The 15,016-nt window shown below is 38.6% G+C and overlaps 1 protein-coding gene across 4 annotated transcripts in view; it reads left to right on the forward strand.

Moving 5' to 3' along the window:
- USP3 (ubiquitin specific peptidase 3) overlaps positions 1-15,016 on the forward strand; it is a 93,159-nt gene that overhangs the window by 69,286 nt on the left and 8,857 nt on the right. For all 4 annotated transcript variants that reach the window (XM_055362538.2, XM_063698587.1, XM_019010755.4 and 1 more), the window contains 2 exons: positions 3,105-3,211; positions 3,382-3,462. In XM_055362538.2, the coding sequence (XP_055218513.1) occupies positions 3,105-3,211; positions 3,382-3,462 (188 nt within the window). The remainder of the gene's footprint in view (positions 1-3,104; positions 3,212-3,381; positions 3,463-15,016) is intronic.

A 15,016-nucleotide genomic window follows, 5' to 3' on the forward strand; every position in this document is an offset into this window, starting at 1 on the left:
AGCTTCAAACATTTTGAATGTGAACTTTCCTAAAGCTTCATTATGGACTTGAACTTTCCTAAAGTTTATCTGTTCTTTAATGAAATCGAGGCATTTGTAAGTTCTCAGAAGTTTTTCTTGCCTCTCAATATGAATAAAACAAAGCTTTTGGATTGCTTTCCCATGTACTAGCAGCCCCCAAGTATACACTGAGATCAGGACACTTATTTTGCTTGAAGAAGGGAAGATTTACTGTTATTTTAGCCTGGATTTTGGTCAGTTGCAGCCTCCTTTGTTCAAATGTTTTGAAAAGTTTCATCAGTATTGAGCTACATGGGAGAGATTTACAAGAAGACAAACTCCCCCCAAACAGAGAGAAAACAGTAAGTAACATATAGGTGTCGTTGTATTGCCTGGCAGTCCATAAATCGGATGTAGTAGGACTACTACTTTTTAATGGCAAAGCAGGCTTATAGCTAACCAAGCAGTGTTAGAAAAGGGCAACCAATGTGAATTGCCATACTTCTCAAAATGATTGTCCCTCTAGGTCCTAGTAGCTGTGATTCCAATTAGAATCCAATATAGAAAGGGAAGGACCTGTGACCTGGGAGAATTGTTCTTCCTGCTAGCACCAAATTAAAAAGTATTAAATGAAAAATCCTGTTTTGTATTTTATCATGGCATATTCATCCACAAAGGATATTGAACTGGGCTCTATCATGGATAGGCTGTGTGAGGTGAGAGAGGGTATATGTCTTTATGATTTTACATGATGCCTGGGCACCCTGTGGAATCACACTGTGTAATACTCATAGAATGTTCTTTTAGTGCCTCATGAGTTTTCAGGATTAATCTATCCCTTTTCATGACATTTTAAAGATTAGGAATTGCAAGTTTCATTACTGAGTTAGGGACAGAAACCAAACATTATCAAATATTAAAAATTCAGATTTCCTTCAGTGCATTGGAAAAGCCATTTCAGGATCTAAGAATATTTGCTACAACTAGAAAAAGGTATCTTGTGCAATGTCTTTGTTGACTTGTGCACACACACACCTACCCCTACTGAAGGTGAAGGTGAGGATGGTGGTATGGAAGAAATAAGTGGCAGATGTGATCTTTATAGCTCATAGGAAATCATTAGTGCCAGCTAAAGGACCCTAGAATCATAAGAGCCTATCCAATAAGTATTCAATATTTAAACAGTTGTGGTTATAATAAATGAAACTCATTTTTAATATTAAGTCATGGTATATATGAAACTTAATATTAAACATGTCAGGCAGCTAAAATCTTGATTAGTATCCATTTCTCAGAGGAAGTGATTACAAGGAAGAACTACATTGAGTCTAAATGTAATTCTTAAGCAGTTTCCATTTTAATTAAAGGCAACCTTGTATGTGAACATCAGCATGAAAGGGTCAGTTAGAGTCCCTTCATTTTCAGCAGGGTTTTTTTTTTTTGCTATGTCCTTTTTTAGTGACACAGATATTAAACCTAAACCTGAAATGGCCACTAGGTCCCACAACTCCCAATTCTTCTTCCCCAATGCCATCTTTTAAAAAAAAATTTAAGACACTATGTCTTACAAACAATACTTTAAAAAGTAATAATAAAGTTACAGCCTATTTATTTTGTCAGTAAAGGAAGGAAGCCTTTTCCTAGAAAAGGAATCAAACTTTTCAAATAGAATTGCTTGAGTAGGTTTTGTCATCATTGCAGTAGGTTTAACTTAAAGTGGCCTAGAAAATACCACTTCAGTGTTTAGGAGTAATTGATTCAAGTGACAGAAACTACCTTATATTGCTATTAGCAAAAAAGAGCGTGTATTGGCTGAAGTAACTCCATAAGTGCACGAAGGCTAATAGACAAGTGTTCATGTAGTACTATTAATGATAGCAAACAACTGAAAGAGCTGTGTTAAGAACAGATATTCAGGCCAGACCAGCAGTATGACCTTGGACTAACTTAACCTCAGCGTCCTCATCTACAACTCTACAACATGGGGCTAACAGTAGCTACTTTACAGGTGTGTTGTGAAGATTAATTGATTGAATAGATGGAAAGAATGTGCTTGGAATGGAGCCTGCGTGTAGTAAGTGCTATTATAAGTGCCTACTACTCCTGGTCTCACTGGTACGCTTTCTCAGTAGTTCTTGCTTCCATTGTATGTCCATACTCTGACACACAGTGGAGCTGTCGGGAAGAATGAGGTACCTGTTTAAGGTACACACTTAGGGAAAAACATAAAAGTAAGAAGCAGGTGTAATCTGACTTCATACTAATAAAATAGTGGCAAACACTTTAAGTGCTTTATTTTTGGTAAGTGCTCTTCTAAAAGCACTTCACATACACAACTCTCTCATCTACACACTGGGCCTCTGTGGTGGGTACTCTTCCTGTATTCCTGTTTTATATCTGATGGAGCAGAGGCATAAAAAGGTTAAATAACATTAGGGCAGGTGGTTTTGAAAATTGTTCTTAAAACAGTATATTCTTCATCTCCACAAGGAAATTATTTGCAGTATTAAGTGAGCTTTTTAAAAAGTGTTTTCCGCAGTAATATCCAGAATTTTCAGTTGTGAAGTCTTACTTTCAGCAGTAATTACTAAATCTGTATTAAATTCCTTTACTTCCTTTTCCCCAAATCTGACAGATGGCTGTATAAAAACTCTAAAACTATCTCAGATCAAGGATGTTCAAAGTCAAGTAATTGTGAGAGTTCCCTGTAATATAAGAGGCCTTGCAAAGATTCCAATACAAGGCAGTTTCATCCTTTTGAGGCCTAACTTGGAGAGGAAATGGAAGGAGTCATGTTGCCCTGTGCAGAGTCATGCATGTGATCTGTGTTATGATAGCAAATGGCCAGTGTTAGTTACTCTTGGGGAAAGTAGTGGGATTGGATGAGGGCATTGGGGGAAGCCAGTGTAGCTTAAACCTTTTATTTAGTATGTGTCTGTATGGTTTTGAAATTTTTATATTATTTTTTAACTTAGAAATAAATGACTTAAATATTCCCTCAAAGGCAGTCATCTGTAGGGGCTTTAACAAATATTTGTAGTTTTTTAAATGTCAAAGAGATGGCTTCTTACTGAGATATTTTCCTATGTGGTGATTTTGTTTAGAAATGGAGCATCTACTGTTGTCACGGCTATATTCGGAGGCATTCTCCAAAATGAGGTTAACTGCCTCATATGTGGGACAGAATCTAGAAAGTTTGATCCATTCCTAGGTAAGATATATGTGGCATGTGGATATATAATATTTTATTAAAATAAATTTAATGTTTCCTTCAAAAAATAAGTGTAAAGAGAAATCTAGAAATACATCAGTTTGTGAAATTATTTTGAATGGACATATATGCCTTTAACAGCTCTCTGTTTACCTATCTCTCCTTTTAAGACCTTTCATTAGATATTCCAAGTCAGTTCAGAAGTAAGCGCTCTAAGAATCAAGAAAATGGACCAGTTTGTTCGTTACGAGGTAAAGATACTTGAATGTTCTAAAATTTTTTTTCTTTAAATAATTGAATAGATTGATAAGCTTCATCTATATGTGGTATCTTTAATTAATTAATATCTTTAATGAATCTGTGTTGTAACTTAACAAAAGTCAAACTTGAATGTCTTCCTACTCCCCAAAATGTTATTGAATAAGAATGTGTGCCATAAGATATTGTGTGAAGCATAAAATATTTCTCACCTTTTTCTTCTTTTTAATACTGACTTTAAAATAGAAGGTCTGTAGCAAAAGTTTTTCTGACCAAATGAAACAGAAGTTATTCTGTGGTTATCCCACTAGCATCTATAGGAAGAAAGAATACTCAGCAGAGTTTTATAAATTATGGTATTATGTATTCTGTTGCCTAATAGTTTGAGAAATCTACGGATGATATAACTGCTGCTTAAGCCTGAGGCCCTGCTTTTAAGACTGTTAAAATTCACATGTATTTAGGGAGATTTGAACATATTTTTTGCTTGATGAGTACTAGCTACTGTAATCAAGGCAGAAGACCTTATTTAAAATTTTATCCTAGACCATAAGTGTACAGACAGGTCACAATTAAAATGACTAATTGTTCTTGCTAGTTATATAAAGAAGCTAGGATAGATGAAAGAGGCCGAGTCTGTATTTTATCAGAAACTCTACACTGAAGCTAACAGTTTCTACTCTGATTTGTATGTTCACTAAAAATAATTCTCTTTTCTCTTCTCTATTTTAGGGAGTATTGTCATGATGGTTTTTTTTTTTTTTTTTTTTTTTTACAAAACAAACTGCACTGTCCAATATGATAACCACGAGTCATGTAGCTATTAAAATTAAATTAATTAAAATTTAAAATTCTGTTGCTTAATCACACTTGAACCACATGTGCTCAGGAACCACATGTGGCTAGTAGGGGGCTCCTGCATTAGCACTACCCTAGGATCAGATTATCCTAGTAGAAATAAAACTTTTGTTGGAGAAGGGCTAGGCTTCTCTGTGCTACTGGCATTCTATGTAATGTGAGGCATTTGGCTTATTAGAAGCAGCAGAGGTCTCAGACACTTGTAGCACTGTTGCTCAGGTCGTTTCTAGAAATCTGTCAGATGATACGTGGGATGACTAGACTACACTCCAGTAAGGAACCAGAGCAACTCTGTATATGAAACATTTTGTAGATGCTCTTAGTTTGTTCCTTACCTACACAACCAGTGTTGATTGTCTCCTTAACAGGAATACAGAAGAAAAAGCCCCACTCCACTTCTCTGCAAAATATATGGCTATAGTATGTGTCTCCAAAACTGTTTTTGGCCTGTTTGAGATTAAGAAAATATCACAGTATGCTTGATATTGTCAAATGTCACACATTTTCTCTTTATATCTAGGGCATGTGAGTACATGCTAACTTAATCATAAATATCTGAATATCTGGTTATTTACAGTGGAAGTCAGTGAGAATTAAATTAAAGGAATTAGCCTCAAACTGTATCATTTTATAAAATCTTCAATAAGAACAGTAATAATCACATTAGTTTAAAAACTGTTCCTCGCTATAAATACATGGATATATATCTGAACAATACTTTTTTTTTTTTTTTTTTTTGAGACTGAGTCTTGCTCTGTCGCCCAGGCTGGAGTGCAGTGGCGCGATCTTGGCTCACTGTAACCTCCGCCTCCCAGGTTCAAGTGATTCTCTTGGCTCAGCTTCCTGAGTAGCTGGGACTACAGGCGTATGCCACCACACCTGGCTAACTTTTGTATTTTTAGTAGAGACGAGGTTTTGCCACGTTGGCTAGGCTGGTCTTAAACGCCTAACCTCAAGTGATCCACCCCCCTTGGCTTCCTAAAGTGCTGGGATTACAGGCATGAGCCACCGCACCCAGCCTGAACAGTACTTTCTGATGTTTAACAAAACTTAGTAAATCCAGATGATCTTTGGCTAGAAGACTCAGAGACACTAGTTTGTTTAGGCTTCTTTCCTTGCTTCCTTCCTTTTTTCTGTGTTGTTTCCCTCATTCTGAGTTGGTTCTATATGTAATTCTTATTGACTTTCATAACATTTCAGTTATGACTTATCCCAGAATAGTTTAATATCAAGCAGAGTCTCACTTCTCGAGCCTATCCAGGAGGAGAGTGCATGACAGAGCTTATAGATGGCTGATTTTTCCCCAAACAAGAAAAGTGGCAAGTGGCATCTGCCTTGCATCCCACGGAGTATTTTTCTTGGCACAGAATCCTTGAAATCTGATGTGATTGGTATTAGCTTCAGGGGGCCCAGACCATCCCAAGTAGTTTAGGGTTTGGCTGGAAACATGTTTCCTGTATTCTCAGCTGGCTTTTGTTTGAATCCTCAGGCTTGATTTTTATTTAAGAGCTTATTGTCGGCTTTAAAAAGTCGATGACAGGGTCTGGTACCTCCTCACTGTGTTTTTGTTGACCACCCTTATCATTAAGGGCACTTCTCTTCTTGGACATCCAGAATGTCATGGACTTCAGTTGACTGATACACCTTTCTTTATTTACTGGAGATGGAGACTTGTGATTACCTAGTATGTCTTCTATGTGCTTTGAGTCCACCTGGCAAGAACTACTTGTGTACTTTTTGGATTTGTAATTGTTAAGCTTAGTTTTCCTTTAGAAAGGAAAAGTGATGGTGAGAAAGACCCATCTTAAATAACTTAAATAACTTTTGAAATTAACTAAAAATATGCATATTGCAAAAGGCATTAAATAACCCCAGTTCTAAAACCTGACAAAGATACCATGAAAAAGAAAATGTAGTTTGATCTCACTTATATTATAGATCGAAGAATCCTAAATAAAGTATTAGCAAATACAACTCTAAAACAATAATATTCAGAGATCAAATAGGACTGATTTAATACTAGAAATATAATTAGGTGAAAACAAATCAAAATGCCCTAATAGGCCAAATGCCTAGGCACAGTGGCTTATGCCTGTAGTCCCAGCACTTTGGAAGGCTAAGGTGGGCGCATTGCTTGACCCCAGGAGTTTGAGACCAGCCTGGGCAACATAGCGAGACCCTGTCTGTACAAAGAAAAAGAAGGCCGGGCGTGGTGGCTCACGCCTGTAATCCCAGCACTTTGGGAGGCCAAGGCAGGCAGATCATGAGGTCAGATCGACACCATCCTGGCCAACATGGTGAAACCCCGTCTCTACTAAAAATACAAAAATTAGCTGGGTGTGGTGGGGAGTACCTGTAACCCCAGCTATTTGGGAGGCTGACCCAGGGGAATAGCTTGAACCAGGGAGTCAGAGGTTGCAGTGAGCTGAGATCATGCAACCGCACTCCAGCCTGGTGACAGAGCGAGACTCCGTCTCAAAATAAATAAATAAAATAATAAGAAAAATTAACTGGGCATGGTGGTGTATGCCTATAATCCCAGCTTCTTGGGAGGCTTAGGCAAGGAGGATCACTTGAGCCCAGGAGTTGGAGGCTGCATTGAGCCTGCACTGCTCCTGTACTCTAGGCCTGGGTGAGAGAGTGAGACCCTGTCTCAAAAAAAAAAAAAAAAAAAGTCCAAATAGATACTGATAAAATCCCAAATATATTACTGATTAAAAGGAGAAGAAAGGGGTGGGTGCAGTGTAGTCCCAGCACTTTGGGAGGCCAAGACGGGCAGATCACTTGAGGCTAGGAGTTCGAGACCAGCCCTGGCCAACATGGAGAAACCCCATCTCTACTAAAAATACAAAAATTAGCCAGGTACGGTGGCATGTGCCTGTAGTCCCAGCTCCTTGGGAGGCCAAGGCAGAATAATGGCTTGAACCAGGGAGGGAGGTTGCAGTGAGCCGAGATCGCGCCACTGCACTCCAGCCTGGACAACACAGTGACACTCTGTCTCAAAAACAAAGAGAAGAAAAAACTTTTATTAGGAATAGAAATGTTAACTTGGCCGGGTGTGGTGGCTCAAGCCTGTAATCCCAGCACTTTGGGAGGCCGAGGCGGGTGGATCACGAGGTCAGGAGATAGAGACCATCCTGGCTAACACGGTGAAACCCCGTCTCTACTAAAAATACAAAAAAAAAAAAAAAAAAAAATTAGCTGGGCATGGTGGCAGGCATCTGTAGTCCCACCTACTCAGGAGGCTGAGGCAGGAGAATGGCGTGAACCCGGGAGGCAGAGCTTACAATGAGCCGAGACGGCGCCACTGCACTCTAGCCTGGGCGACAGAGCAAGACTCCGTCTCAGAAAAAAAAGAAGAAAAAAAAAGGAATGTTAACTTGATGACAATTATTCATTAAAAGCTATCAGTGATCATCATAGTTAATGGTGAAGCACTGATGATTTTCCATTAAGGCCAGGAATAAGCCAGGAGGCCTACTGAAATATTGCTCAGATGTCTTCTGGAGGAACGAGGCAATAAACTAGGAAAAGAAATAAGAATAAATTATAGAATGACCAAATTATTAACATTTGCAGGCAGATTGATTATATACCTAGAACATTTCAGGATAATCAGTTGGAAAATTACGAGAAATATTAACAACTATTGCCATGGAGAGTGAGACTAGGCAGGAGGACACCTGCTTTTCTAGAAGGCCTCAATTTTTAAAAAATCAAACACAAGTAATACTTTGATAAATATATTATAAACATGGAGCTAAAAAGTTCAGGCAAAAAGCCAGCTGGCTTTCTGTATGTAGCAAAATAATCTATTCACAGTAGCAATAAAAACTCAAAAGTACTTAATAAATTTAATAAGGAATATGCAATACTTTAATAAAACATTATAAAAGGACAGATAAAGCCTGAATAAAAAGAGCCACATCATATTCTTGGATGGGAAGACCCAATATGGTAGAAATGTCCATTTTCTCCCAGATTACTCCCTACATTTATTCTAATTTATTCAAAAATTCCTCTGTAAGCAGAAATTCTCAAGAAGAGCTAAAGAAGTTTCTAAAATGAAAGTAAGGTAGAAACATAGCAATGGGATAGGAAATGTCCTAGAACTACTAATATAGAGCAGGTGCTAATGTAAAATATTTATGCAAATTTACAGTATGCCAAAGAATGTCAAATCAGTGGGACGAATAAGAAATTAGGCAATAAATGGTGTTAGTGTAAATGAAAATTTGGGAAAACATTAATTTCCTCCCTGCCTCATATCCTTTCCCTGATTAATTTGAGGTTTCAATATTTAAATGTGAAACATAAAACCACAGGACACTATAGGAAAGCATCTTTATGATCTTGTCATAGGGGAGAGCTTTCTAAGCCAGAACCTATAATGGGAAACGTTTCATAAATTTAATTGAGCAATGGTAAAAGACCATAAACAAAGTGGAAAAGAGATGATAAACTTGAGACAAATATTTGGACATATATGAAAAAGGTGACTTGGGCAGAGTACATGAGTAAGATATAAATGATCATTATAACATCTAAAAAGTTAATCCTCACTTATATTCAAGAAAATGTAAGTAAAACAAGATTGGTGAAAAGGGTAAAGATGGATGTCAGTGGAAGAGGACACTCGTGTTGGTGTTATAAGTCTAAATTGGCATGGTTGTTTTTGGAGGTAGTGATCACCATTTTTAATAGGCATTTCCTTAGACATACTAATTTCACTTACAAGGGTGGACAATAATATGTGTAAAAGATTTTAAACACTTTGTTATTGAAAAAAATCAAACAATTTAAATGTCCACCAGTAGGGCACTGGTTTAATAAATTGCATTATGTGGCAATTAAGAAAGATAAAGTTGACCAGTAACTATGCCATAGAAACATAGCTACAAAATATTGTGTAGTAAAAAACTGTCCATGGACATATGTGTGTGGAATAATTCCATTTGTGTAAGATAAACATTTATATGAGTGTTAAAATTCTTAAACAGCATACACTGTGCTGTTCACAGTGATTATCTCAGGGAAGTGGGATTCAGGAGGGAAATGGAACTATGAATTATTTTTTTCATTTGTTTTAACTGATGTGTGTCACCTTTATAATACCTATTTGGGGGATAGTAAAAAATGCATATTAACTTAATGTATACTTCCAAACTACTGCTTTGCTAAATTAAATTTATATAGTATATAAAGTTGACCTAATAACTTCAACAAACGAGCTTTATTTCCTGCTTTCCATAGAGATGCTGTTTTATATCATGTGGAAGACTGACGGTTGTGAAATATATGCCCTGAAATCTTTGAGAATCTTAAGAGTTTCAGAAAGTGGTACATATATATATATATGAATATATAATATATATAAGCATATATACTTATTATTTTAATATTTATATAAATATATATTTTTTCTTTTAGGAAATGCAGTAAAGTACAAATGAAACATTAAGCAGCTTCCTCAGATCCTTACTGAAATGTGAACACTGGATAGCTAGTAGACTCTTTTTGAGATGGAGTCTTGCTCTGTCACCCAGGCTGGAGTGCAGTGGCACAATCTCGGCTCATTGCAACCTCCACTTCCCAGGTTCAAGCGATTCTCCTGCCTCAGCCTCCTGAGTAGCTGGGATTGCAGGCACAAGCCACCATGTCCAGCTAATTTTTGTACTTAATAGAGATGGGGTTCACCATGTTGGCCAGGCTGGTCTCGGACTCCTGACCTCGAGTGATCTGCCTGCCTCGGCCTCCCAAAGTGCTGGGATGACGGGCGTGAGCCACCGTGCCTGGCTGCTAATAGACTCTTTACAGGCCATATGATTCACTTCCACATGTGAGCTCTGAGGTGAAATTCACACTCATGCTGCTGCAAAATATTAAACTGAGGTACATCTCAGGGTCATTCAGGCTTTTCAAATAGTTAAAATAGCAGTTGCCAAATCTGTGAATGTTAAGGGTATGTTATATCTAGACAGTCTTCCTCTTAAAGAAATATATGTCCATGTGTTTATATGTATGTTTGTGTTGGTTTGTGTGTGTGTGTGTGTGTGTGTGTGTGTGTGTTTAGATGGAGTCTTGCTCTGTTGCCCAGGCTAGAGTGCAGCGGTGCAATCTTGGCTCACTGCAACCTCTGCCTCCAGGTTCAAGCGATTCTTCTGCCTAAGCCTCCTGAGTAGCTGGGACTACAGGTGTGCAGCCACCACACCCAGCTAATTTTTTTTTTTTTTTTTTTTTTTTTTGTATTTTTGGTATAGACAGGGTTTCACCATATTGGTCTGGTCTCAAACTCCTGACCTCATGATCCACCCGCCTCGGCCTCCCAAAGTGCTGGGATTACAGGTGTGAGCCACTGTGCCCGGCCCATATGTTTGTTTTTTAAAAGACAGGGTCTCACTCTGTTGCCCAGGCTAGAGTGCAGTGGTGGGATCATGGCTCACTGCAGCTTCAACCTCTTAGTCTGAGGTGATCCTCCCAACTCAGTCTCCTGAGTAGCTGGGACTACAGGCACATGCTGCAATGCTTGTGTTTTTTGTATTTTTTGTAGACACAGGGTTTCACCCTTTTGCCCAGGCTGGTCTTGAATTCCTAGGCTCAAATGATCCTCCACCTCAGCCTCCCAAAGTGCTGGGATTACAGGCGTGAGCCACTATGCCTGGCCTGTATGTTTTAATAATGGTTTTCTTTATACATATGTTTATTGAAGAATTTGGAGAAAACTCAAAAAAGTAAAAAGAGGAACATATACATCCCTTATAAGCTTATCATTCAGACATACTGTAGTTCAGAAATTTTATGTTTAGAAACTGATTTAAAAGTTGTTTTTTAGGGCCAGGAATGGTGGCTCATGTCTGTGATCCCAGCACTCTGGGAGGCTGAGGATTACAAATAGGCATTAGGTTTCTGGGGATGCTCAGGTAACTTTTTAAAACCCATGAAAAGATGACAGTGGTAGTGGAGATTGTTCTCTACTAATCCAACTAGGGTTTACTATAATAGCACTTTCTTAGGAGAACTCTCCAGGAGGCCCTACTGGGCACACCAGTCTCCTTACCTTCTGCTTTGGCTGTGATCCTGAGGATGTCCCCACCTCTTGGCAGGCAGTACCAAAAGGGAGAACAGAGAGGGGTTCTCAAGGCAGTTAGGGCCACCATTTTTTAAACTGAGGGTTTGAAAAACCAGGCTAAGCTTATATTGCCTCTTTATGAATCATCTTATGGGCCTGACCTGATCATGTCTATTCCTTTTTGGTATCTCATGTGGTCTTAGAAGAAAAGGACTAACATTCCATTATCTTGTTCATAAATCAGCAGGGAGACCACTACATGGTCACCTTGTAAGTTTAAGCAACTCAAAAAGGCAGGGAGGAAGAAAATGTTGGAAAGCAAGAAGATGCTGGAAGATGCTGGGAGAAGGCATAAAGAACCTCCTTTGCATTGGAGAGAAGATGAGGACAGGAAGGAAGGCTGCGAGAGGTGCTTTGGTTTCAGAAAAGGAGCAGGGTGATGGCAGGGGCTTTGCCTGGCAGGTAGAAGGAACAAGAGAGCAGTCTAGTATTTATGTGCATTTCACATAAATGCAGATGAGTTACTGTGAAATGTTGATAGATTATTTCAGTAATCTCAGTGCTGCTCAGGGTATCAAATTCCTGAAATTAAAGCTTCTAAACAGTTACTAAAGGAGATTTAGAATACCACCTGCCAACTCAGTAATAGCCCTCTGAATGACCCCATGCTTCCACACACGGGGAGACCCCTTCAGAAAGTGGGTCTGTACAGGTTAAATATAGGGGGGTGGAAAAAGGCTTCTCTGCTGTTGAGGCATTTCTGCTTTTCAGTGTTGTGTGGCTAGGTAGCATGGGCAACAGTGTCTTGCTGGTGAATCATAAACCATCTGGCTAATGGGATGGAGAGGCTGGAGTGACAGTATTTCAGAGTCATACTCTCCCTGCCTTCTTATTTGCCTGTGAAAGTTTCAAGCAGACATTGTCAATTAAAAAAAATGAGCTAGGCACAGTGTGGCTCATGCCTATAATCTCAGCTACTGGGGAGGATTGCTTGAGCCCAGGAGTTTGAGGCTGCAGTGAGCTATTTTATACTCCAGCCTGGGTGACAGAGGAAGAAGACCTTGTCTCTTAAAACAATTTTTTTAAAAAGTGTGGTAAAATATACATAGAATAAAATGTAACATTTTTACTGTCTTAAGTGTGTAATTCAGTGGCATTAAGCACGCCCAAAATATTATACAACCATTACTACTTGTAAAAATTTTTGTCATCCTAAACAGAAACTCTGTACCCATTAAACAGTAACTCATTACTTTTCCTCTCTTGTTCCCAGTAACTCTTATTGTATCCTCTATGAATTTGTCTATTCTAGGCACCTCATATAAGTGGAATCATACTATATTTATCCTTTTGTGATTGGCTTAACTTAGTGTATTTTCAGGGGTCATCCATGTTGTAAGCATGTCTCAGAATTTACTTCCTTTTTGAGGCTTAATATTCTCTGGTATGTATAGACTACATTCTGTTTATCCATTCATCTGTTGATGACACTTGGGTTCTTCCCACCTTTTGGCTATTATAAATAATGCTGCTATGAACACTGGTGTAGAAGTATCTGAGTTCCTGCTTCCAGTTCTTTTGGGTATATACCTAAGAGTGGAATCGCTGAATCATAATTCTGTTTAACTTTCGGAAGTACTGCCAAACTTTTCCACAGTGGCTGTACCATTTTACATTCCCACCAGCAAGGTACAACGGTTTTGTTTTTGTTTTTTTTTTTTTTTGAGATGGAGTCTCGCTCTTGTCGCGCAGGCTGGAGTACAGTGGCGTGATCTCAGCTCACTGCAACCTCCACCTCCCAGGTTCACGCCATTCTCCTGCCTCAGCCTCCCTAGTAGCTGGGACTACAGGCACCTGCCACCATGCCCGGCTAATTTTTTGTATTTTTAGTAGAGATGGGGTTTCACTGTGTTAGCCATGATGGTCTCGATCCTCCTGACCTCTTGATCTACCCGCCTCGGCCTCCCAAATTGCTGGGATTACAGGTGTGAGGCACCGCACCCAGCCGGTACAAAGGTTTTAATTTCTCCACTTGCTAGCTAACACGTTATTTTCTGCTTTTGTTTTTGTCTTTTAAATAACAGCCATCCTAGTAACTGTGAAGTAGTATCTCACTATGGTTTTGATTTGCATTTCCCTAGTAATTGTGATGTTGAGCATCTTTTTATGTGTCTGTTGGTCATTTGTGCCTCTTTGGAGAAAAGTCTATTAAAGTCCTTTCCCCATTTTTGAATCAGTTTGTTGCTGAGTTTTAGGAGTTCTTCATATATTGTGGCCATTAATCCCTTATCCAGATACATGATTTGCAAATATTTTTCTCCCCTTCTGTGGTTCTCTTTATAGTATCCCTCAATACACAATTTTTTAATTTTGATAAAGTTCAGCTTATCTATTTTTTCTTTTGTTGCCTGTGCTTTGGGTGTCATATCAAAATCATTGCCAAATCTAATGTCATGAAGCTTTTCCCCTACATTTTCTTCTAAGAGTTTTGTAGTTTTAAGACTTATGTTTAGGCCGGGCGCGGTGGCTCACGCCTGTAATCCCAGCACTTTGGGAGGCCGAGGCGGGTGGATCACGAGGTCAGGAGATCGAGACCATCCTGGCTAACACGGTGAAACCCCGTCTCTACTAAAAATACTAAAAATTAGCCGGGCGTGGTGGCGGGCGCCTGTAGTCCCAGCTACTCGGGAGGCTGAGGCAGGAGAATGGCGTGAACCCAGGAGGCGGAGCTTGCAGTGAGCCGAGATCGCGCCACTGCACTCCAGCCTGGGTGACAGAGCAAGACTCCGCCTCAAAAAAAAAAAAAAAAAAAAAAAGACTTATGTTTAAGACCTTTGATCTATTTAAATTTTTGTATATGGTGTAAGAGTCCAACTTAATTCTTCTGCATGTTGATACCTAGTTTCCCCAGCATCATCTTTTGAAAAGATTGTCCTTTCCCCATTGAGTAGTCTTGTCATTCTTGTCAAAAATCAGTTGACTATATAGTAAGAGTTTATTTCATTGGTCTGTATGTCTGTCCTTATGCCAGTGCCATCCTGTTTTGATTACTATACCTTTGTAGTAAGTTTTAAAATTCAAAGTATGAGTCCTATAACTTTGTTGTTCTTTTTCAAAATTGTTTTGGCTATTCAGGATTCCTTGAGAGTCCATGTGAGTTTCGGGATGGGTTTTGTATTTCTGCAGAAATTTCTATTGGGATTTTGAGAAGAATTGCATTGGATCTGTAGATTGCTTTGGGTAGTAATAATCATGTTAACAACATCAAGTCTTCCAGTCTATGAATGCAGGATGTCTTTAAAAATTTCTTTCAGCAATGTTTTGTAGTTTTCAGGTATAAGTCTTTTGTCTCCTTAAATGTATTCCTAAGTACTTTATTCTTTTTGATGCTACTATAAATGGAATTATGTTAATTTAGTTTTTGGAAATATCTAACAATGAATACATTGTTAGTGTATAGAAATGCAGCTAATTTTTGTGTGTTGATTTTGTATCCTGTCTTTTCATTCTCTTGACAGTATCTTTTACAGAGCAAAAATTTTTAATTTTAATGAAGTCATGAATCCTTCTTTCATGGATTGTGCCTTTGGTGTTGCATCTAAAAAGCCATTGCCAAATGC

The sequence above is a fragment of the Gorilla gorilla genome, chromosome 16, assembly GCF_029281585.2.
Source record: "Gorilla gorilla gorilla isolate KB3781 chromosome 16, NHGRI_mGorGor1-v2.1_pri, whole genome shotgun sequence".
Lineage (NCBI taxonomy): Eukaryota > Metazoa > Chordata > Mammalia > Primates > Hominidae > Gorilla > Gorilla gorilla.